This window comes from Alosa alosa, chromosome 1 (genome assembly GCF_017589495.1).
Source record: "Alosa alosa isolate M-15738 ecotype Scorff River chromosome 1, AALO_Geno_1.1, whole genome shotgun sequence".
Lineage (NCBI taxonomy): Eukaryota > Metazoa > Chordata > Actinopteri > Clupeiformes > Clupeidae > Alosa > Alosa alosa.
Genome location: NC_063189.1, coordinates 24860739 through 24887185, shown reverse-complemented (window position 1 = coordinate 24887185; position 26447 = coordinate 24860739). Strand labels below are relative to the sequence as shown.

The 26447-nt window shown below is 44.2% G+C and overlaps 1 protein-coding gene and 1 long non-coding RNA gene across 3 annotated transcripts in view; both read left to right on the top strand.

Moving 5' to 3' along the window:
* LOC125307886 lies at nt 1-2183 on the top strand. Its single transcript, XR_007195807.1, has 3 exons — nt 1-102; nt 1266-1507; nt 1994-2183. It is a non-coding gene; the product is annotated as an uncharacterized LOC125307886 (long non-coding RNA).
* A 1736-nt stretch (nt 2184-3919) lies between these two features.
* Nucleotides 3920-26447, top strand: part of ece2a (endothelin converting enzyme 2a) — a 124981-nt gene continuing 102453 nt past the window's right edge. Inside the window, exons 1-2 of one of the 2 annotated variants that reach the window (XM_048263458.1) lie at nt 3920-4181; nt 4361-4521. In XM_048263458.1, coding sequence (XP_048119415.1) covers nt 4362-4521 — 160 coding nt within the window. In that variant the 5' untranslated portion in view covers nt 3920-4181; nt 4361. Of the gene's footprint in view, nt 4206-4360; nt 4522-26447 lie in introns of both variants that reach the window. The other variant, XM_048263531.1, reaches the window with a different exon arrangement.

The window sequence follows — 26447 nt, the reverse complement described above, 5'->3', positions numbered from 1 at the left end:
AGTTTGGTGACATCATTAAATTTGGTACTAAAGCAGAACACTATGGATTGGCTCTTGGAGAGCGAGATGATGAAGGAGAGCTTTTTTTCCACAAAACCGAGGGTTAGTCATTATTTTACACACAATGATCATTCTGAATGTTGGGCAATGTACTTGGGTATTTCTCTTAAATGCCTTTGATGGTGGATTGAGGGGGTTCTGTCATAATCTGGTCAAGACTGGCTGAATAGGCTATTTATATAGGACATAATGAACTCATGATCAATGATGCAGATTTATTGCTTACAGTTTTTCTCAGTCGCTTTGGTGCTTTTTTCAGATCAGAATTAAAATTCTCATAACTATTAGTTCAACCTCCACAACATTTAGTCATTTGTGCACATCATAGTAGCAACTTCTCCTTCCTCTGAACAAACTGCATATACTTTTGGACATGTATCAGTTGCTTTCATACAATTCTCTGCTGTTTTTTAACATTATCATTTGCTTATGTCATGTCAGTCAAAATGAACTACACTTATGAATGCTGAATAGTCGTTCCCAATAAAACTAATAGTCTTCATTTCATTGCTTGAGTCATTACATACAAAATTGTTGAACTAGTTATCAAATTCTGTCACAATGCTGTAGTATTGCAAAGAGCATACAGTAAAAATGTACGTATTCAGTGTCTTGTACTCACTTACTCACATAACTACAGCAATGTGTAACTTTACTGTAGTTTTCAAATGGCTGTACAAGTACTGTATAGTGCTGTCTTGAGCATGTTCAAGTAGTGTCACCGAGTTCTGACCTTTTTTTGCATTGGAAAACACTGAGAGAACTGTCATAATGAAAACATGACAAAGCCATTTGACTATCTTGTTCATAAACGATGGTGTCAAGACTTCTCATTTTGATGACACGGACAGTTTCATTGACATGAATACCTGCTTTTGAGGAATGGACTATCCATTTTGAGCAAGTGATGTGCTTTTGCAGGTCATCCACTAGGTTTTGCAGTTTGCACTAATTGTTTTGAGAATTGCACTAACTGCTGTGCAAATGTTAATAGTGATGTGAGAAAAGCACCAAAGCAACTGAGAAAAACTGTAATAATACTTGGTGTAATGCCTATCATGGAAACCAGTCATTTATCTAATGTGTTGTTTTCTATAAAGGTGTGGGAGATTGTAAAGTAGCATATATTTTATAAGGTCAATAATCTTTCCATTGTCAATGTTTTAATTTGTGATTGTTTTCACAATGTCTGATGTTTCCAACAGAGAAATGTTTAATCTCACATTTGAAAGCAGACAGCAAAACCCCCCGCAAAGTTGATAATTACCAAGATGATTCACTGGCACATGATATGAATGAAATAACAAAAAGACTGAAAGACTGCAAGAACATAGGCAACAATGAGAATAATGCACCATGTTGTGGAACATTCAACCATAAATCAAGCAACTGTGAGCACACAGTTACCTATATCCGTTATGGAGCGCCTGGAAGAATCTCCTGTTTGGTAGGCCTACTGTGAAATTCTTCTTAATGTATTCCTAAGTTGAGGTTGAAAGTGATGCTAGACAGATGTTTGAAAGAGGCACTTACTTAGCCCAATATATAGTGAAAATTAAAGTTAAAAATTAACTTCTGAATGAATTGCAATATTACCTGGGTCACACAATAGCGTGAAGTCCTCATAAAACTAATATACATTTGACTGCACCATACATGCACAACACATAGATCACAGAATTTTAGGATATGCCTCTAAACGTGCAATGACTACACAACAAGAATGTTTTGAACATAATGAGATGGGGTGAGTAAACCACAATACTTAAAGATGGAATCTTATCATATCCTTCTGCCATTAGCCACTCCCACAATGCTGTCAAATGACTATTCATGACTCAGGATTCCAGAACCAATCAAGGTTCTTCATGCACTGCAGCCATGAATCTTTTTTTCTTTTCGTCTGTCTGTCTGTCTAATGGACTGTGTACAGGCCTGGTGGAAGTCTGATGACCCTGGAAAGTACCCAATATATTACATTGGGCAACCACGTGGTGCACGTCCTACGCAATGTACACACTGGAATGAGTAGTGGAGTGGACCTAGTTAACATTACCGAACCTGTTATGTTTTACAGATTTTGTTCTGAGAAATGTTTTGGAGTAAAGCATGATAGCATCACATTCTTTGTCTGAGTGTTTTTATTCCTGCATCTGTTTGTTTGTGTGTGCAAGGAATCCCAGAGTGGCTAATAAAAGTATTGTAAATCTGCTTTGTATGGACCCAGGTGGGTCTCTTGTGTGTGTCCTTGGACTGACTGAAGTGGTCTCATTTCCTAGGCGTATGTTTTTACCCCTAGCCCTTACCACTCTGTTTCGAGGGCCAAGAGGTAGGTAAAGGTGGAGGGAAATCGAGAATCGAGATTGGCCCTGAGTCTCCAGAGAAATATGGTAGTAAAACATGCTATCACTAATGGGGAGGTTCAGGAGCCAGGGCCATTAACGTTTTAGGGCCATTATTTAAAAAACGTTTCTTACTGCAGCCTAGGCCATGCAGAAGGTGGAGCAGATTAAGTGGACAGGGTCAGGAATTTCTGTTTTGGATCTTCTTTATAGTCATATTCTCTTTCTCAAACCCATACCCTCACCACCAGCGCTGTGTCCATTATTAGGTGTGGCATATGGTCGACAAACACACATGGTCCGTGGATGCAAGGGCAAAGACACTACTCTGACTGTCTTAGGTTTACCACATCACATCACTGGCAGGTTAAGCCAGTTAAGTAGAGCTACCTTCAGTATCAGCATAGAGTCAATACAGCATCTGCATACTAATAATGTAAAGGTGTAGCCTATACAAGGAATTTTGTCTCTGCATTTATCCCATCTGTGAATTAGTGGTCACATAGAGCAAGCACATAGCCTAGAAATCTAGATGCACCCTAGCGGCAGCAAATTACATTTGCTTCCAGGGCTAGTCTAGCAACTCTCCGTTGGCTTGTGAGCTCGAAAAATTAAACTTCTATCAGGCCAATCAAATCGTGTATAGAGTCGTTAGGTGGGCTTAACATAATGATTGATGTCAGAGTTGCAACGGTTTGGCTTGAATTCCCTGCTACTTGAAAACAAAGAAGATGGATGTTGCTGTTGGCCAACAGTGTGACAAGAGTTAAGCTTGTTTTAAGTTGGCAAAAGTTTGAACTAGCCAACTAGCTCTGCTGGTGGGAAAACGCATGGGACTCAGTGCTGTCCTATTGCGTGCAGAGGGAATTTGAAAGACAACCGATTATCCCGCCCCTCGGACTGAGCACTGCGAACGGTGAGTGCCCAGACCCTACATTTTAATGTGGGTCTGGCTCGTCAGGCTAGCAAGCACACACTAACCCGGAGCAGTGAGCTGCCTTGCTACGGCGGTGCTCAGGGAGCAGTGAGGGGTTAGGTGCCTTGCTCAGGGGAGCTTCAGCCGTTCCTACTGGTCACGGTTCGAACCCTCCAGTTACAAGCCCGAAGCCCTGACCAGTAGGCCACAACTGTCCCTAATAGGCCTGCTATATTTGCACATGAAGTTACAGAATGCTGCACACTTGATGTAATTAGCACAACTCTGTGTTGAAGCACAACATATGCATCTTGTGTTAAGGTAGACAGAAAGCAGATTCAGATTTTCAATCTATCCACAGCGTTTCAATTTCTATTCATTCTTATGAACATCCTGTGATAAACTTGGCATGAAGATTAGGCTTGAAGTCTCGATTAGGGAAGCACACTATAGCCTAGGACATTTATTATGAAGTTTCACTGCTAAAAGGTGCCACTTTTAATGTGAAAGCTTGTCAGCAAAATGTTACCGGAAAGTCTTCCCTAATTTTACAATGTTCACTGTGATTGGATGGCATTGCTCTGTAGGCTATGCAATTAACTTCCTGTTTGTGTGCTTTCGCGTATCGTGTGGCGAGACACCGGCTACTACTAACTACACGTGTAGAGTCCTTTAGGTTTATAACTGGGTGTTTTGTTTTTATTTGTTGGACTGTCAGTGCACCGAAATATAGTAGCGACATTCTAATTCGAGTTAGAGTGTTTCGTCTGTAGCCTGTATTGAAATTGACATCAGAGGTAGGGGAAGAAGACAGAGGCTTCAGCGTATGTTAACTGTTATTTCATCAAACGTGAACAAACAAGGTAATGACAAGATAGAGAACTTGGGTATGTTTAATTTTGAGCTTGGTTTTGAGTGTATAGCCTATTATGTTTTAATCACTCATAAAGCCTTGCCGATCTGGATGGTGTGTGAGGAAGCAAGCATCAACGAGTTAGTCGAGCAGTTAGGCTACATGACAGTTTTTTCTGTCTCCTGTCAGGATGGAGTATCTACCTAACTCCAATTCGAGATACAAAGACGTGGAGTACTGGGACGAGCGATACAAGACCGAACAGAGTTTCGAATGGTTTGGAGACTTGTCCAGATTTCGTCACTTACTCCAGGGTCATGTCGACGAAGAAGATTCCATATTAGTTCTTGGTGAGTCAACGTTATAGCCTACAGAAGAACTCTATGAGATCAAGTCTACCTGTAAGCAAAAATGTGTGATGATCCTTTGGGTAAAGGTTTGTGTCTTGTTAAGCACTGGATCTTGAATTCACTGATTATGGGCCACATGAGCACACACAAATTGATGGGGTTTCCCAGGTCCCATCACATATGACATAACCATCAACAGATTCAAGGCATCTTGTTGTGAAAAAACAAAGTTACAAATCATGATTATCACACAAGGCGTAACTTGTGTTAGGGCGGTGTCATTTCACTCCATTCATATATCAGGGGTGGTCTTGGGCCTCAGACCCCCTGTGCCTGGGCCCGTAGGCCTGTTCAGTAACTAATCCCTGCCTAGAAGTAGTGGGCTTTTGAAAGCTGTCATTTAGTATGCTCAACATGCCAGCATTGTCATATTTGCTTAATATTATAGAAATGGTTGGTGGTTGTGGGTGGAGAGAATTTCTTTGTATAATGTTGAGGGAGAATATCTCAAGACTTATTGTGGTAGCCTATGCAAATTTTCTTTATGTATTTTCTTATGCACAACTAATTACTGCCTGCCCTCGCATGCTCACTGCAGTATTGTCGTCCTACTGTAGAAGGAGCATCACTGAGCACTACTAACTGTGATGATGACTAGCCTTTAGCACCCCTCCCCTCTCCCAGCACCTGATCAATGACTATGACTAACAAATGTGGAGAACTGCACCTATTGGCTAAAATAAATTATACCTTTAACTGATGATTTTGGATCTGGATGGAATCAAACACACCCAACATATGTTTAAGGTTGCTGTTGTTCAGATCAAAGATTTTGCTTGGCTGTAAAGATTATGCCTTAACCCTTATGCTCTTAGATTCTCAGCCATTCACATGCTTCACATGTGTAGGAATCAGTGGATACTTTGTGTCTGCTGTTTCCAAAACCAGCCAGGCTATAAAGCTTGAAGCCTCTCTGACTCATTGTCATGGTCAGTTTTGTTTCTCTGTGCATACAACTGTGGCAAAAATAGCGTCCAGTTGGCTCCTGGTCCAAGTACACCTGTATACCTGCAGTGCAGCCATGAGCTTGGCCTGAGGTTTTCTCCCAGTGGCAGAGGTCCTCTGATTACTTTAGTTACCGAATTACCAGGGGAAATCTGTAGCATTCAACAGTCCCACAATTACACCCCTCCTTTCTGTGCTTTAGAACCAGCTTGTTGATTGGCTAGAAGTGATTGTTTCACATTTACACTGCCAGAGGCCGGGTATACTACTAAACTTTAAGTACAGAGGCAACGAAATGCAGTTTGTGTCTAACCAGAAGTGCAAAAAAAGCAGAAAAGTGCAATGTGATATACAGTAGGTGGTGCATAAACAGGACAAAAGATGCAGTGTAGACAGTAGTAGTATACAGTTGTTTTCAGAAGGTGGTTTAGAGTAGTATACATTAAATATAAGTATGTGTGCAGTGTATTAGCAGTAACCTTATAAGAGCAGAATAAATATGGCTATGTAATATGAACACTGTATGAACAACATGTACAGATGCAATGTAGTGGCAGTACCATTAAGTAAGAACAATATAGATATATGCTGTGTATTAACAGAATATATTACCGAAAAACTGAATAAATATGGATAATTAGTATGAACCATAAAAACAGATATGTACAGCTATGTGCAGTATGGTAACAGTACCATTGTAGTGCAGAAACAGTTACATTATAATAGTATTAAGAATAAGTGTATGTGCAGGATGAAGAGCAGTAGAATATGTATACCATATTTTCCGGTTGTGTACATGAGTATACCATATAAGTCGCTCCTGAGTATAAGTCGCATCAGTCAAAAAATGCATCATGAACAGGAAAAAAACATATATAAGTCGCACTTATATTTTTATATTTCACAAATCCAAAACCAAAAACAGAGACTATGTAACTGGATTATTGAGGCCAAAAAGATTTATGTTAATGAAGACGAAAGAGTAAAGGCAGCCAAGAAGAGGGCAGGAAGGTAATTGCAAAGCAAAAGATTCACTGAAAGAAAATGCCATGTGGTACACCAAAATGTATCTAAAATGTGGAGAATACAATGCAATCAAGCATTTTTGGCAATGTGGAGTCACAAGCTGGCAGCAGATTAAATGCTCATGAGAGAGAAAAAGATGCAGTTTTAGACGAGACTGCAAGCCAGGCTATAGGCCTATAGGCCCGACGGTAATTGTAAAGCAATTTACAAAATATTCACTGAACAAAAATGCTGATATGATACATGAAAATTTTGCTTCAAATGTGGAGAATGCAATGCAATCAAGCAATTTGGGCAATGTGGAGTCACAAGCTGGCAGCAGATTAAATGCTCACGATAGAGAAAAAGACGGTTTTAAAGGGATGTGACCGAAGCTGAGGCAAGCCAGGCAATAGGACTATAGGCCCGACGGTAATTGTAAAGCAATTTACAAAAGATTCACTGAACAAAAAAGCTGATGTGGTACATGAAAATTTAGCTAAAAATGTGGAGAATGCAATGCAATCAAGCATTTTGGACGATGTGGAGGGACAAGCCGGCAGCAGATTAAATGCTTGAGAGAGAAAAAGATGCGGTTTTAAAAGGACGTGCAGACCGAAGCTGCAGCAAGCAGGTGATATTTAGAAATTTATTTCACAAAATCCAAGACTAAGAACAGACAGACTATGTAACTGGACACATTGAGGCCAAAAATATTGAGAATTCTACAGGGAATGTTGAAGACGAAGGAGTGAATAGTGGCAAGAGGCAAGCCGAAGGCTGCTGACAAGGGCCTGTAAAGCAATTTACAAAAGATTCACTGAACAAAAATGCTGATGTGGTACATGAAAATGTAGCTAAAAATGTGGCAGCAGAACAAATACTCGCCGAGAGAGCGAGAGAAAAAAAGATGCGCATTTAAAACCAGGGCCTAAATTTCAGCGCGGGATTGCGGGTATTGCGCATAAATTATTACTAAGTATTGAGCATAGGCGTACTAATAAAAGTCCCGCAACTCTAGCCATCATAATGTGAGAAATTCTCACACATTTTACAGCGCTGTCTGACGTTAATCTAATAATGGAGCGGCCTGAATGCAGGACTATTGACTGGACGGACCAACTCTGACTTCAATTGAACCCCATGCAGACACACGTGCGCGCGCAGGACCACTTTGGGGGTGACTCTCTCTCTTTGCTCTCTCTCTCTCAGCAGGGTTTGTCACCGCTAAAGTCAAATTATAGCCTATAGGTGCTTCTACATCAACCGCTATCGACAGGAAAGGAAAACAAACGTTTAGCGATCAGGAACCGTCAAGTATTTTGCAAACACAGAAGCATGACAGCCTATAATATAACGCGAGAGAACATGGATCTGTTCTCCATTTGAGGAACGTTATAATCGATTGCGGACGTAAACAGACAGCTAAGCGCATATAAGGCCTACTTTCACTTTCTGTGCGTATTCACGTGAAAGATAATGATTAGCAAAACAGCGATCAAGAAACAATACACGGTAGGACTATTATTTTCTGGAGCCGGACTTTTACACCTCTGCCGAATAGTCTTCTTTCTTTCTCTTTCAATAGTCTTAGACAACGTCTGCATTATTCTGTTTTTGTATGAATCCACAGCACTTTTTCTTACAATAACACCTCTCCTGTACACTACACACACACTACCATGTACACTACACACATACTACCATGTACACTACACACATACTACCATGTACACTACACACACACACTCTTATGTACACTACACACACACACACTCATGTACACTACACACACTTACTACCATGTACACTACACACACACACTCATGTACACTACACACACACACTCATGTACACTACACACACACACTCTCATGTACACTATACACACACACACTCATGTACACTACACACACACACACACTCATGTACACTACACACACACATGTACACTACACACATACTACCATGTACACACACACACACTCTTATGTACACTACACACACACACTCATGTACACTACACACACACACTCATGTACACTACACACACACTACCATGTACACTACACACACACACACACACTCATGTACACTACACACAATCACACTATTATGTACACTACACACACACACTCATGTACACTACACACACACACTACCATGTACACTACACACACACACACACTACCATGTACACTACACACACACACCCATGTACACTACACACACACTCCCATGTACACTACACACACACACTCTTATGTACACTACACACACACTCTCATGTACACTACACACACACACTCATGTACACTACACACACACTACCATGTACACTACACACATACTCACTCATGTACACTACACACACACACTCTCATGTACACTACACACACACACACTCATGTACACTACACACACACACACTCATGTACACTACACACACACACACTCATGTACACACACACACACACACTCATGTACACTACACACATACTACCATGTACACTACACACACACACTCTTATGTACACTACACACATACTACCATGTACACTACACACACACACACCATGTACACTACACACACACACACAACCATGTACACTACACACACACACACACACATGTACACTACACACACACACACACCTCATGTACACTACACACACACACTCTTATGAACACTACACACACACACTCTTATGAACACTACACACACACACCCCATGTACACTACACACACACACTTTATGTACACTACACACACACACACACTCCATGTACACTACACACACACACACACACACACACACACACACACACACACACACACACACACACACACACTCATGTACAACACACACAATACACACACACACACACACACACACACACACACACACACACTCATGTACACTACACACACACACACACTCATGTACACTACACACACACACACTCATGTACACTACACACACATACTACCATGTACACTACACACACACACACTCTTATGTACACTACACACACACACACTCATGTACACTACACACACACACTCTCATGTACACTACACACACACACACTCATGTACACTACACACACTCACACTCATGTACTCTACACACACACTCACACTCATGTACACTACACACACACACTCATGTACACTACACACACTCACTACCATGTACACTACACACACACTCTCATGTACACTACACACACACACTCATGTACACTACACACACACACTCATGTACACTACACACATACTACCATGTACACTACACACACACACTCTTATGTACACTACACACATACTACCATGTACACTACACACACACACTCCCATGTACACTACACACACACACACACCGATGTACACTACACACACACACACACACACCCGATGTACACTACACACACACACACACTCATGTACACTACACACACACTCTTATGAACACTACACACACACTCTTATGAACACTACACACACACTCCCATGTACACTACACACACACTCTTATGTACACTACACACACACACTCTCATGTACACTACACACACACACACACACACACACACACACACACACACACACACTCACACTCATGTACACTCACACACACACACACTCATGTACACTACACACACACACACTCATGTACACTACACACATACTACCATGTACACTACACACACACACTCTCACGTACACTAGACACACACTCCCATGCTATAAGATACCTGAGAAAAGGCTGCTCTTTGTACCCTGATATTCTTCCAAATGTAGTTGAATCTTGTGAACTCTAGAGGGCACTGTCGTGTCATAAATAAATGCAGTGATGAACAACAGTGCTGTCCCATGGTGTCCTTGCTCATGCTGTGTTCATTTCCTTCCTTACTGACGTCCATTTGTTTCCATTGTGCCAGGATATTCACATATCTTGAACACCTAAAACATTTTTTGTGATGCTAGACGTACTACTCATATGTGTCGCTCATGAATCTGCCACAGCAACTCACTAGCCTTATTGCTTAGTTGTTTTTTTTATATTATATACTTTTAATTACTTTTTCTGCTGTTAGTGAATTGTGTGTGATGTCTGTATGCTACTGAGACCTTGAATTTCCCCTTGGGGATCAATAAAGTATCTATCTATCTATCTATCTACCTACTGTATCTACCTATCTACCTATCTATCTATCTATCTATCTATCTATCTATCTATCTATCTATCTATCTAGCCGATATTGGAAAATGGTAAGAATGAAGCACTGATCATAGCAGACTATTCATGCAACTAATTTATTCAAATACAAGATCAGCACGGATTGACATCCACATGATTTTATTCAAAGCAATGGACAGTGCAGATTATTCAGTGTTGAAATAGTCAAATACAGGTACATTTGACTATTATATAAATGTTATGCCCTGTTGTGTATTTAGGGAGATTCCATGTCACCCCTGAAATATTTCACAAGTTAATTAGTGCAGTTGAAATGGTTTAATATATTAGACAGGAAGAACTGGCAAGATACTGTGCAAATAGGAGGATATTTCCAACGCATTACAACTGTATCTGCAGTTCTGCCATCTACCCCTAGGGGTCAGTGTAGCTGCAGCATGCACTTTATTCTCCAGCAGAAAGGCAGGTTATACAGTGCCTTCATGGCAGCACTTGAAGGGGAAAGGGGGAAGGGTAGGACATTGTGTCAGAGATTGACAGCATCGTGCCACCCAACTCGTCTCTGAGGGCAGCAGCAGTGCTGGAAGTCCTGCAAAGTCTCCCTCATCACTTTTTTTTCACTTTTCCACTTTTCATTATGGTCATCCCCATCACCCACTGACACATGCGTGCATATGGAAGGCCTATAGCTACAGCTAAACATAAACAAAACACGTGTCACACTGACACTGGCAGTGGCTGGTCTAAAGCTGTCACAGGGAATCCTTCAGCCTGTGTTGGAGAGAGAGAGAGAGAGAGAGAGAGATGGAGGTGCAGGCTATGGACCATGGAAAGAGGAGGAAGAGGGGTGTAGAGTGTGAAAGAAAGATGGTGAGGCAGAGTCAAGGATGGGGAGTATGTGAGAGAGGCAGAGAACGAGAGGTGAGGAGGGATTATTGCGAGAAAGAAAGACTGGGAGGCGGTAGGGAGGAGAGAATGATTGAGCTCCATCTGAATGCTGGCCCACAGAGGACTGTGTAAATGAGTAATCAGTTTGCACCATGCACACCAGTGGAGGTCATTTCCATTAGCGTAGTAATTGACTGTTCAAGGCCCCACTGCCCAGCGTTGTGGAGAGAGAGGGAAGGAGGGGGAGCAAGAGGCTGCAGAATGCTGATGAGCACTGTTGTGATTTGTTCCCCTTCTCCACTCTTGTCTTTGCCTCTCCTTTTGCGTCCCTGTTTACTGCTTCTGTCTTTGACTTTCTATGGCTCCGCTGAGACCTGGTTCTCTGTGTCACTGGCTGTGCTGTTGTCCTTCTGGCCTATTGGCTTTGCCTTCTTTCTTTCTTTCTTTGTATTTTCCTTTGGCCTCTTTTAATTGATGTGTGTCTATAAGGCGGGGATCACATTAGCCAGCGGCAAGCGGCAGGTTTTCCTATTGCTCTCTATGGTTTTGGCAGTGGAACGGTGGCAACGCTGGCATAACACTAGCGTTGAAGAAGCTGAGCGTTGAACTTGGTTCAACTTTCAAAGCGCAATGGGAGTATTCAAGTGTATTCAATTGTCAGTTAAGGCAAACCGTTTGTGTTACCATAGGAACGAGATAGAACTTATTATGGTCTGTGCGTTGTGTTAGGCTTGCAGCTGCCGCTTGCCGCTGGCTAATGTGATCCCTGTTTAAACCTGGGTATCCTGTAATACTGTTCTCCTGTCACACACACACACATCCACACATCCCCCTACATGTTCAGTCCCCCCACCCCATGACGTCAGATTCACTTGAATTCTTCCATGGCTACGGCAGATTGCATCCCTCACACATTTGCTGTCGGGACCTAAGACTGCTGCTGGCGAAGTCAGAATTTCTATTTAACCTTCAATCATCAAAATGTTTAATTCACAGAGTTTCATGGATAGGTGTGTTGTTGCTCAGAGCGCATTGCATTCAATGAAGGAAGAATGCTCTGTTTTTCTGAGAATTTGTGAACTTGTTGACTCAGAAAAATGGGGAAAGCATTTTTTTATTATTATTACGTGAATACACTTCTGTAGTAGTGTATTCTACAGTCGTACACTTAGTAGCTTGGGATGCTCCGATCACAGCTCTCAGCAACCTTAGCCATGAGTACTCCGTAGTAAAGGCCTTGAGTGGTAGGATGGAGACGAAGTGAGAAACAAACATTCGCGGAACAGAGGCGCAGGAGATCTGGCGGGGTTGTCGTACTGACTTGGCGATGTCTTCAAAGCCCCTCCCTGGCGGGAGCCCACTCCGGTCGGCCCTCTCAAAATGATGCCCAAGAATCAGAACCCGCCTGCCAGTCACTGAGCTGCCGTCTGCCGATGCGACTCCGAAGGTATTTCTGGCGGACCGAAGCAGTGAAACTGAGCCAATGCTCCAACTGCGACGGCACAGCTTTCCAGGATAATAATCTGGAAATGAGCTTTTTCTGACACTTTCAGTTCTCCACAGACTAGCGTTTCTTGTTTTTTTTTTTGGCTTTATGGCAGTGTTTTACTTTGCTCCTTAAAGATACTAGCCTGGCTCTGTCCGTCTACGTACTTCCGCTCAATTTAATTTCGCTTCAGCAGTAGACTGGCATAGATGTGCATTCAATGGTGTCTTGAAAACCCATCGAGAGCCACCAACCAACCAGAGAACAGAGGGCATGGCTGAGAGAGATTACGTTTGAGCGCATTACCAAACGTTAGTGATTGGTTTAAGGAACTCGAATGATTTTAAACAAGTGTCCACCCACCAGGAAGAAGACGTTTGCCAATGACACTTGGCCAGACTATTTGCCTGAAGAAAAGCAAAGTCAAGAGTCTAGTTTACGAGGCTATAAAGGTACAGCCCTTGATTGTGATCCATTACACTTTTTTGCATTCAGCAACATTTTCTTCACGTTCCTCTTTATGAGTGTGTGCTCAGAAAAGAAAACTCCAGTGCTGCTGCACAGTCCTAGTTTTGTAAACAGGAAGCAAACAAAATGGCATGGACCGAACCATACACTGTTCCATCCAAACAAAAACATTTCAACAAGGGTGTAATTGACATTTGAGCTCCCCAATCATCCTTTCACCAGAGTTATGGACTGTGCCTTTAACTTTTTTGCAGGCCCTAATGGAGGTTGATTCAGCGTGAGGCACAGCTGAAGCAGTCTGCCGAGGTCTGTTCGTCCCCCTGGAGTGCAGCTGCTGCTGCTGCTGCTGCTTCTGATGTTGTTGACTCACTCGCTCCATCAGATGTGAGCGCGCTGGTCTTAACCAATCCATTGATTTATCGATTCAATTAGGCTTACCTCTCGCCCCTAACTGAGTGGGTAATCTGTGTTTAAGGCCTTATGAGGAACAAGTAGGGCTCTTACCCTGGACTCACATCAGCTCCAAACGCCAGCCAGACGGGCAGATCGATGTTTTTATACCCAGTGGTGCTCATGACTCAAGCAATGGCTTTCTGTTCTGGAGCACTGTGGTTTAGGGTTAGTTTTGCAATCTCTCTCTTTCTCCCTCTCTCCTTCTCCTTCTCCCTCTCTTTCCCTCTCCCTACCTCTCTTTCTCTCTCTCTCTCTCTCTCTCTCCTTCTCTCCCTCTCTGTCTCTCTCTCTGTCTTTGTATCTATCTATGTGCCTGCTTACCTTTGATATATCTATGACCTGTGTACAGTGTAGGCTTACATACTTATTGCATGTATAAGTGCCCAGACAGGCTAGGCTACATAAATATTTACGTAACAGTGAGTAGATATGTGATGTTCCGTACTGTATCTACGCTGCACACTGTGTCAAGGCCTGATGGGCATTCGTTGGCATATGTTCTGAGTGTGTGTGGTGTGTGTGTGTCACCCCTCACCCATGTCTGACCCCTGCTGTCGTAAGTGCTAACATCATTTAGTAGCACGCTCTCTGGTGTATGGCCAAATGGTTTACGGCATGGCCAGACAGGGTTTTTTGTAGCCTATGATGCTGATGCTGGTGTTGTTGCCGTGGGCGACAACAGTGATAATGATAGTGGTGATGGTCATCACGATGATGCTGATGCTGCCGATGGTCATCACGATGATGGTGGTGGTGGTGGTGGTGGTGGTGATGATTGTGGTCATCACCGATGATGTAACCATGACGATATGCAGCTGAGACACCACTTGCGGCGTTCGGTGTGTGTCCGTGGTTTTTGAATGTGTGTGTGAGAGTACTAGCGTTCTGTGAATACTCCCTGGAATCACCCATCATTGGATTTAAAGAACGGTCTCTCTCTCTCTCTCTCTCTCTCTCTAAGAGGCCTCTGCAGTTGCCGTAGCCCCGGGCTTGCTGAAACATGCCTAATGCATCGAGAGGGTTCTTGATGTTCTTTTTCTTCCCACTCTTCCCTTCGCTCTCTTGTCCTGTTGGTGTGGAGCCTGAGGGAGTGACCGTCCTGTCGCCATTAGTCTGGTCAGCGCACAGCTTCAGCACTTGCCCACACAAGTGCGTGTGTGTGTGTGTGTCCATACTTTGTCCATGTGAAAGGTATTGTATGTCCATGTATGTGTGAGTATTTGTGCCTTGGAGTCTGAGTGTTTTCTCAGTGTCTCCTTAGCATCTGGGCCGCCCCTTGCGGTTGAGCAGTAGACCCTGTTCACTTTTCTCCCACATCAAGTATTTCCCTCAGCCTCCCCTAGCCTTGATGCACCTCGCGCAGTCTAACGCTGCAATACATTCCTTTCCACTGCTATTGCAGATATAATCAGAAAATCAAACCCCTCCTCTCAGCTTGACTCTGCTCCAACCGCTCTGCTGAAAGCATGCCGGCCTGACATCATCCACTCCCATCTCACACTTGGTCAAAATGTCTGTCATCTCTGGCTCTGTTCCCCAGCCCTTGAAAACTGCTGCTGTCACGCCCATCCTCAAGAAACCCAGTATAGATATACATCTGCACTCAGTCACTACAGTACAGACCTAAAATCCTAGAAAAAGTTGTTGCCTCTCAATAGTGTGCCCACTTGACCACCAATAGCCTTTTATGACCCCTTCCAATCAGGTTTACCTACCTACAGTACCTGGATTAAGAATATGTGTGTGTGTGTGTGTGTGTGTGTGTGTGTGTGTGTGTATGTTCCTGCATGTGTTTGTGAGTGTGTCAGCAAGTCTAATTGTTTATATATGTGTGTGAGTGTGTCAGCAAGTCTAATTGTTTATATGTGTGTGTGTGAGTGTGTATCACTCCCTCCTACCATTTGAGCAGCATTGCAGCCTGTGGTTGTGTGAGCTGACTTATGAGTGCTTGTCCATGGCTATGGTGGAGGCCCTGGAGCAAAAGGACCGGGCAAGTGTTGAAAGGTTGCCCCCAGTCCGGAGTAGAGGAATGCAGAGTGCAGAGATGTGCTGTGTTTGGTCTTGGCTCACTGTCCTAGACTGTAAGTAAGTATATAAGTATATATACTCTTTTGATCCCGTGAGGGAAATTTGGTCTCTGCATTTATCCCAATCCTTGAATTAGTGAAACACAGTGAGGTGAAGCACACACTAATCCCGGCGCAGTGAGCTGCCTGCAACAACAGCGGCGCTCGGGGAGCAGTGAGAGGTTAGGTGCCTTGCTCAAGGTCACTTCAGCTGTGCCTACTGGTCGGGGTTCGAACTGGCAACCCTCCGGTTACAAGTCCAAAGCGATAACCAGTAGGCCACGGCTGCCCACAGACTGTCGTAGCTCTGCCCCAGCTCTCTGGATGGGTTAACATGGCTTTGAGCTCTCTAGATGGGTTAACATGGCTTTGAGCTCTCTGCTCTGTTGTGTTTATCCGAGACTTTAACAATGACATCACTACAGCACACATGCACACAAGCACTCGATAGAGTGATGTGCCTGCTAAACTTAGAGGGTTTGCCTCATGCGTCAGTGTACCTACAGGTCCACAGATGTATTTTGGAAGCATGAAGTCAGTCCGTGGAGAGATGGAAAGCTTCCGTTCCATCCACAGGTTTCCACCACGCGCCAGGCTAGCCATTCCTGGACTGTGTGCTGGCATGCATCTCCACTGCACCCAAAATAGATCTCCTGTCTGTCACAGACGCTGACACTTTGTCTCTTTTTTTTTTTTAGTTACAGCAGGTTATTGTGAAGAGAAATTCTCTTGTCTGATCATGTTTGCGTTGGCTCTGTTCATACTGGTCTTCCCCAGATAGGGTTGACCTGTGGTCAATCTGAAACAGTGACCTTGATGTTGGGGCATCCGAGGATCACCGATCGTGTCACATTCATGCAAATTCATGCAGTGTGGAAAACTAACTTGTGACAGGTGGAAAACTAACTTGTTTATGTGCAATGGGTTTTGTCATGCATGGACAAGGTCACTTCATTTGTGCTGGATTGGTGGTAAAGTGCTTGTTTGCATTTGTCATTGAGTGTGTATATATGTATGTCCCTGAGTTTATAGAGGAGAAAGTGTGTGTGTGTGTGTGTGTGTGTCTGTGTGTGTGTGAGAGAGAGAGAGAGAGTGTGAATGTGGAGTATTAAAGGGACAACCTCAGGTTCGTACCTCTTTCTGTGGTGGTGTTTGTGAACTCTTCTTTGTATGTGTGTGTATCAGTCTGCATCTGTGTGTGTGTGTTTGAGTGTGTGGAAAGGTGAAATGCCTCGGGGTTTGGATATCAGTGCTAATGGGTATCTCCTGGTTGAAGGTCTTCTTCTCGGATCCTTTTTTTCCGCAGTGTCAGAGCTGCCCCCACTTCTCTCCTCTGGTCTGGCTGTGCAGAAATGCTGACGGGATGGAAAGAAGGCGCTAGAAGGCGGTTGCCCCCTCCCTTTGAAGTGCCGGCAGGCAGCAGGGCAATTGATACCGGCAGGGGCTTCTTCTTGGCAGCCGTGCGACCGTGGCACCTGACCCCAAAGCCATGCCACCCAAACCCCCCCCCACACACACACTCCTCCACTCACTTACTCCCCACCTTCCTTATGTGTGACGTCATGACGTCATTTTCTATATTTTTGATATGTTGCTGAGTATAACATAAACAGCAAAGAAAAGTGATTGATAATGACTGACTGACTATTATTGTGTTACATGCTTCAAATGTAAAGCACTTTGAGCTGCATTCTGTGTATGAAAGGTGCTATACAAATAAAGCTTTATTATTATTATTATTATTATTATTCCTCTCTTCTCCTTTTCTTTTCTCTGGCTTTTGCTTTCTCTCTCACTGGTTCTCACTCTCTCTATCTATCAATCTTTTTTCTCATTCTCTTTTTCGCTCTTTCTCACTCTCTCACCTTCTCTCTCTCCTCTCTCTCTCTTTTGCTCCCTCCCTATTCTCTCTCTTTCTCTCTCTCTCTCCATCTTTTTCCATCCACCCTCATGCCACCACCCCCCGCTGCTGTCCTGCAGGCTTGCCGGCCGTCGATAAGACTTTGGCTGCCCTCCACTGGGAGAATGTTGAGTGGTGGTGGTTTTGGAGGAGGTGGGGGGTGGTGCAGAGCTGCTGTCAGGTTGTTCTTCAACCCCCCCCCCCCCTCTCCTCTACCTTGCCCTCAGAACAGAATTAACTGTCTGAATAAATTAAAAAGGCACCGGTCTTGGCTCCACCAGAAGGTGCTAAGTCTTTCAGCTAAACTCTTTTTTTTTTTTTGGAGCTCACATTTCCTATGCCAGAAAGACTTCTAAAGTGGAGGAGTAGGCTCCCTCGTTTCTAGGAAAGCAGAGCGGAATGATCTGGAATCTGGTCTAATGACCTGAAATGCTGCTGAGGGGTTCGCTCAATTCATTTCATCTCATGAGCTCTGCTCACTGAGGGCTGGGTCTCCCTTACAGCATCACCCTGCAGCACAGGAGCACCTCTGTCTCTGTGTGTGTGTGTGTGTGATTTACCAGTGTGGAGTGACGGCAGATGTCGAGCACAGAATGCAGTCGATCTAAGGTGTCTGCTGTGAAGAAATATATGTTTGTAATTGGAAAAGAGAATGAGTGGTAGAGAGAGAGAGAGGATGAAGGAAAAATAGTTCAATATTGTCTTTGTTCAGAAAAGGATTTGATTGTTGTGTACCTAAGCCATCTTAAAGAAAGCTGTATTGCTATGTTGCTAAAGAAAGGAGAGAAAGAAGGAGCACAAGGAGACACACAAGGAGACAAGTAGAACCTGCAGCTTAGTGCTTTGCAATACTGTATGTGTGTGTCCTCTAGGGAGTATGTAGGGGGATCAGAAAGAGAAGGATAGAGTTACTGTATGCTGTGTATGAATGAGTGAGAGTAGCGTGGGATGAATGAACGGGTAAACAGATGAAAGTGAGGGCTCGGCAGAGAGACAGGGAGGGGGTTTGTTTTTACATTTGTCTCTCTCTATCTCTCTCTCTTTCTCTATCTCTCTCTCTCTCACTCTCTCTTTCTCTACCTCTCTCTCACTCTTTCTCTATCTCTGACTGCCCTGCCCCTACCCTGTTGCTTTGTTCCTGCTGTGGTGTCTGGCAGCTGATTGGCTGGTTGGTGCGAGGGATGGCGATGGTGGTGGAGACGGAGTGTGTGTGTGGTGGGTTATGGGGGGCATTTGGGGGTGCTTGGGAAGGAGGAGATACTGCAGTCAGTTGGGGTTAACCCCCATCCCTCCCTCCTGTACTGCTGCTGAAACTAATGAATGAGTTTCCTCTCTTCTCAATGAAAGTGTGTGTGTGTGTGTGTGTGTGTGTGTGTGGGTCTGCTCCACTTCTCGCCGCAGTCCCCCTCCCATTCCTCTTAACTCATGTACATGCAGGTCATGTGCGAGTGTGTCTCTATGTATTTTTGTGTGTGTGTGTGTGTGTGTGTGTGTGTGTGTGTGTGTGTGCTGTGAGGGAGAATGTCTGTGATTGCATGAGCCAATGGAAACCTCCGCTCTGCTCGTTGTGCTGGGGAGATGTCGTGCCCGGCATACTAACTGGGTTTCCCGGGCAACGGCGCTGAAATGATGGATAGGCCTGCCTCCGATAAACAGAGCAAAGGTGTGTGTGTGTGTGTGTGTGTGTGTGTGTGTGTGTGTGTGTGTGTGTGTGTGTGTGTGTGTGTGTGTGTGTGTGTGTGTGCACCCTTCCACGTGCACGAGAAGATAAAAGCCCTTCAGAACGCCACACCAGAGCAGAATGCAGCCAGGAAGTGTTCCGCTGCAGAACACTCCACACAGTCCAATCGAGTGCACCATCACTGGGTGCCTGCAGAATCTCTCATTGCCTCGCAGCACCTTGCATTGTATTTGCATGCAAATTTATGCCAGGTGGGAACCATGCACCAGAGCTATGCACTGGTGTTGTGTGTACAATGCGAATACACATTTTTATACACATTGACACACATGTGCACGCACGCACACGCACACACACACACACACACACACACACACACATACACACACAGAGACTCGTTCAGAGCCCCAATGCTGACATCTCTGCTCATCGTTAGTGTCGTCTCAGGAGAGTTCTAGTCAGTTGGCATGGTTTCATCCTGTGCGTGTCTCTCGGTGACGGGGGACTTTACCATAAGCCAGCGCCTCCCCCCTCCTTCCTCCTGCTTCCAGGAATAATGGACCTGCTTTAAAAACCAGGACCACACTCTACTGCTGAGATTGGCCTTGACGCAGAGAGAGAGAGAGAGAGAGAGAGAGAGAGAATGTTAGAATGAGACAGATAAGAGAGAGGCAGATCGGGAGGGAGAGGGACCGTTGGGAGCTCTAGGAGTTGAATTAAGTAAGAAAAGAGTGAATGAATGAGAAAGAAAGAGAGAAAGAGGTAGGGAGAGAGAGACGTAGAGGGACGTGGTGTGGAAGCAAAGCGGGTGGGGAATGCACATGAATGAGGCAGAGTGAGTTGGGAATCACTGGGGTGGATACATCTGGGGCTGTGTGTGTGTGTGGGGGGGGGGGATGGAGTAGAGACTGTAATGCAGCACTGAGGAGTTTTCTAGAACTCAGAAGCCCTGATGACTCATTCCAACTTGGACTCTCGCATACACACACACACACACACTCACACACACACACACCACGCCAGACCCGGCGGCAGACACAAATTCACTGACGGGCATTACACCTTTCCAGGGGGGGCACGGGAACTTAAATTGATCACGGTAGTTTAAGCTTACACTTGACAAAACATTCTAATATGAAAATATAGCAATTGTTGTAAAATGGTGCAGCTCATTTAAGAGAGCCCCGTGCGCAGGGATGGAGAGAGAGAAAGCGAGAGGGGATATGCGTGTTAGAACTGAGATGCGTGTGGAAAAAGTAGACGTGCTGTTGAGACTGGAGCTAGTCATATTCAAAATAATGCAAAAAATAAATCCGCAGATAAAACCAAAATCCTCGTTCATTTGCTAACCATATTCAGATAGAGTGTTAGGGAGTTAGCCCCGAAGTTAAGGATAACTTCGGACCTGGAGTGGTAACAAGCTCCCTGTTCTCCGACTAGGTCAGAAGAAAAAACAGTAAAGGTTAACGCTATCAAACAAACCCAGAAACTACTAGGCCTACTTCTACTAACTACGATATGAGATAGGCCTATGGCCTACCTGCGAGCCGATAAGCCATATTTGTCATCGGATGACAGGGGTTAGTGCAGAAGTGAAGTAGACTGCGCCACGTAACCTCCTCTCCATTTAGGTGATGGGCTTACCTAATGTTCCTGATTGATTAGCTACGGAATAATACAGATTTTACAAGTTTTATTTGCTACTTGCTAGATTGACAAACGTATATTATAGGCCTACATTTGTTCAAAATCAATCTATGGGATTGGGGTTGGTTGGTGCAGCCAAGCTTGTCCTGGGCGGGCACAGATGACTTCCAGGACGGAACTGGCCCCCCAAAGCCCCCCCATGACGCCGGGACTGACACACGCACACACACACACACACACACACACACACACACACACAGAGCACACCCCATTGTGTTCCATTACAAACTTTAACACAGCCACATTATTGGAAACAGACGCTGGCCAATAGGTTGATGGAGGTCTGTGCATGCAACGGGGAGCACCTCTCCTGCTATGCACCAAACCTCTCTCTCCTTTTACTCCCTCTTTTCCTTGTCCTCTTTTTTAATCATCTGTTCCTCTCTGCAGTCTTGTCTTTCTTAATCTCCTTCTAAACCCTTCTCACATTCTTCCTCTCGTCCTCCTCTTCACGTCTCCCTCTTTACTCGTCTTTGTCTGGAAACGATGCGTGGGGGAAGAGAGAGATCCTCCGCCTCCATGATTTAGTTCTACCGTTTCTTCCCTGTCTTCGCCCGCTTCTCAACTGAGAGCAGAAACCGCTTCAGCAGATTGTCTGTTTCCAACGCGGCGTCCGTCTCCGTTCACCTCACTGCAACTCTGCGTTTGTGCACATATTGTCCTTTTGGAGACAAACGGCGTGCCAGTGGGCTATCTCTGTATTGGCAGCTCAGTTAAAAGGCCACATGAGTAACAATATTTAAGTATTGATTTTCTGCCATCCGTCAGCATCTATCATTTGGCCCCCGACTGCATTCCCTTTCAGATCTGTTCAAACGGCAATGTGATGTGGTGTGTGTGTGGGTGGGTGGGTATGTGTGTTTTGAAATGCGCTTGAAAGAAAAAGTGTGGTCAAGTTAACAGGCTGAAGCCGGGCTAATTGGCTGGAGTGGGCAGTGTCACAGAGGTACAGCATTTCCCTGTGAAATCCCAGGCTGAGCAGCTTAAACAGAGAAGAGCTGGGAGTTTTGATTATGCCTGACCAAGAAACATCAGATGTCAAACACATCTCTGTTGTTTACATAATAACATATATGTACACTACCAGTCAAATGTTTGGGCACACCTACTAACTAATGGGTCTATCTTTTTTGAGTTGTAGACCTAAATTCAAAACTATGAAATAACACACGTAGGGTTATGTAGTTTTTACATAAAAATGTAAACAAAGCAAAATGTTTCATAAGGCTCTTCAAAGCCTGAACTCTGAATTTCACACCCTCGGCATTTTGTCAACCAACTTAAGTTAAACACTGACACTGGGGATAGTTTTCCAACAGTCCTAAAGGTGTTCCTACCAAGCAGCAACATTCAATATCAACCAACACAGAAGTTCCAAAACCTGCAGTACCTCGAACGTCCATTGGAGGCTGGCTCCAAGAGTGAGTCAATCTCCATAGAAACCCTTAGTTCTTCAGTGTCCCGCCGGCAGGACGGTTACCCCCTCCCCCACCTCCCTCCAACATTCTAAATCAATTGTATGCACCATATTACTGTGTAGCATAGTAATGTTATACACCATTTCAAAGCTTTGACTCTTGGGAATCCAAAAATGACAACTTTATTCATGTACAATCTGTGTAGTGCTTTACATTCTCAGTTTAATCTTATTATGTCTCAATTAAATTTGATCCAAAATGCCCCCCTCCCCCTCCTCTGCTTTTAGTGCTACCCTGACTTCTGGCTGCAGTGTAGCTGCAGCACAATAAGTAGATGGAACAGATTGGGTACTGAAATATTCACAATAATCCATAGAAATTGAATCTTCATGTTGTATTATCCAATATTAGTTGTACAGATGTATAGTCTATCTTTATACACACTCATTGAACCAACAAAGTAAATGCAAAAATAGAGACTTTTTTGTAATTATTCCATATTTTGTGTAGTCAGTCTATATTAAATCACCTGACATACAATCTAAATAGTCCACAAGAAACCTCAGTGTTACCTTTCATTTGAGACCAGGATTATGCTTCTACACAAAGGGGTTTATGTGCAGTAAGCATTTGATTGTCAGTATGCATTTTGGATAACAAAAAGTTCAATGGGGAGTTTCCATAGGCATTTTACAAAACGCATGAGCATATCCTGGCAAATAATGGTCTAAAACACTCATATTTTCATTCTATATTGATCTACTTTTGCACACAGCTTCACAAGACCTGGTGCTAGGGCTCAGTTTCTAAGGGATATCAAGTGACCTAGAGGGCTGAAATGTGGTCAGTACATCACACAGTTATTTTGACTACAGTTTCTGAGCTTTCTATAGAGGTCCAACATTTGATGGTAGGCCCCAAAAGAGGTGGGAACAATGCCCTTGTAAATAGGCACAGTGCAATTTCAGGCAAAAACTTGACATTTTTATTGAGATCCATGTGGTTAAAATGTCCAGCTACAGAAATGGATATACTTATAGCCTGATACGAAAAATGGTTTTGGACTTTAAAATTATGTTCCCTGTTCAAGACAACAGTGAACAGTTGTATCTCATCTCATTAAGCGGTAGATTCCATCGAAATTGCATTTAATATCCTATTGTGTCACGGCATGTGTTTGCACTTCTCTGCCTGCCTGCCACTGTTGATCAAAGTCAACTTTGCCAGGGAACGCACGGTACGTACCCAGCCAGTACCCCACATCTGCTCATTCACACGCTGTCACTACACATCTCACACATCTCTCGTGTGTCATTGCCCCCCCAACATTGCCTCTGTAGCGCTCTTCTACTGCTGGAGGTAGACTGTGATGTGGGATTTGTAGGTGTCACTGACTGCGTGTGTCATTGTGGACTGGTCCGGGGCCAGCTGGTGGAGGGGGAGTGGGCAGCTGAGTTGGCCATGGGTCAGGGTCCAGTGGGAACGAGTCATTGGCCCTGCTGCTGGTCAGACAACAGGATGGCAGAACATAATGGAATAAAAAGGACAACACAAACATCTCTGTGTGAGAGAGAAGCACACAAGAATGAAGCACACACACACACACACACACACACACACACACACACACACGAGCTGTTGCAGTACTGTATGATGCATGATGATCTGTCTGGTTTTTGTTTTTTTTTCCTTCAAATACTACTAACCACCAGTACAACTAGAAATGCTTTGGCAATACAAAGTGAATTGTTGTCATGCCAATAAAGCTCTATTGATTTCAATTAAATTGAATTGAGGGAGAGGGGATTGTTGTTAAATTCTCGAATGTCGAAAGGTTCCTGAAAAAAGGAAGTTACACAATGCTTTAATGAAACTGAGGGTCATTTATGAAAAGTTGAAAACCTAAACAAACCAAAACTAAGTATACGAGTCTATTTAATATTTTCGGGAGTTTCAACCCAGGTCCAATCTAAATTGGTGTACCCAGGGCATAAGTCACCCAATTTTGACACCTTGAGCCTGTAGCAGCCTGTGGATTTATCCCAGGATTTGGATTGGCTTTAAAGTAACACCACACACACACACACACACACTCTCTCTCTTTCTCTCTTCACTGTCCTGTCTCAATAAAGGCATAAACAAAAAAACAAAAACAGGAATCTGTGTGTACAAGGGCCAGTACTGTGAGCAGCTGTGGTGAGAGGTGTTGAGAAGGGTTATGATGCCAGTGCCACACCTATGCCACATACCTACACAGCCCACAGGCACATCTGTTTGATGAGAATGCCCTGGGTACGAAATCACACACACACACACACACAGTCAGACGTGTCATTGTAAACCATGGTCACACAGATGCTACTGAAAACACATACACACGTGTTGGGCAGTCACACTCTGTTCTTTTGGCCAATTTGGCAGCTGGACCTCAGTTGGCCTCGAATGTGCCTCAGTGGAGGCTGGAGCAGCCGTTCTTTTCACAGATACAGACACACACATACACACACATATATTTTCAGGCAGACGCCCTGACAGGGGAGGCCCACTGCAGGGCAGTCCCAGTTCCAGGTCACCGCTGTGGGGGAGGGCTGGTGCCAGCTGCCCCGTCTGTGACCGAGCTCCAGGCCCTGGCGTCGACGTTGACTGTTTGTTTTATTTTGATACAGGAGTGCGCATGTGTAGACTGCTTGTTGGTAACAGATGGTGACAGTCACAGAGTAGACAAGGTTTTGCTCACATGCCGACACGTGCGCTAGACTCTCAGGTTTGGGTCATTACGGCAGGCTTTCTCTCTGTCTCTTTCTACATTCATCTTCACTACCAGAGGCCTTTGGTTTGGGTTAGGAGTTTCAAACTCTTTTAGCCATGGAATTGATTCCAGTGATGTTTAACCCAATTTGCTGAAAAAGAGAGAGAGAGAGGGATTAGCAGTGAGATGGATAACTCTTTACAAGGAAAGATGGGACTGTGCAGCTTAGAGAAAGTAGGCCTAGATCATGCAGAGATGTGTGTGTGTGTGTGTGTGTGTGTGTGTGTGTTTTTGTGTGATTGGGTTCCCAGTATAAATTTGGTCCAGGTACACACTTAGAAGCGTAAGGTCTCGGAGCCGTCATGTCCTGTGGGGCAGCAGGGCTTTCAGGGGAACTGAGCAGAGTTAACCGCTTTCATCTCCCTCCTCAGGTCTCTCTCCTCTCTCTCTTTTTTTTTTCTCTCTCTCATTATCCCTATCATTGTCATTATCCCTATCCCTCTCACTCATTCACTTTCTCCATCATACTTTTTGTCAAATACATCCACCCCTCTCTCTCTCTCTCTCTCTCTCTCTCTCTCTCTCTCTCTCTCTCTCTCTCTCTCTCTCTCTCTTGCTCTCTCTGTCTCCCCCCCCCATCAACCTCTCTCTCTACTTTGTTCTCTGCCTGTGTGTTGTCAGTGCATCAGGTCAGGCTTTACATAATAGGCCTGGTTCATATGTAGGCTACATTCTCCCTTTAGATACAGTTGATCTAGCTGAGCTGATGTGTGCTCTCCTTGTACATTATTTACATTTACTCATTCAGCAAGCCTCTTATCCAGAGTGACCCACAGTACAGTAGAGAACCCGGTAGGCCTGCTTATCGCCTTCATTGCCTTTGTCCACCGTGGGA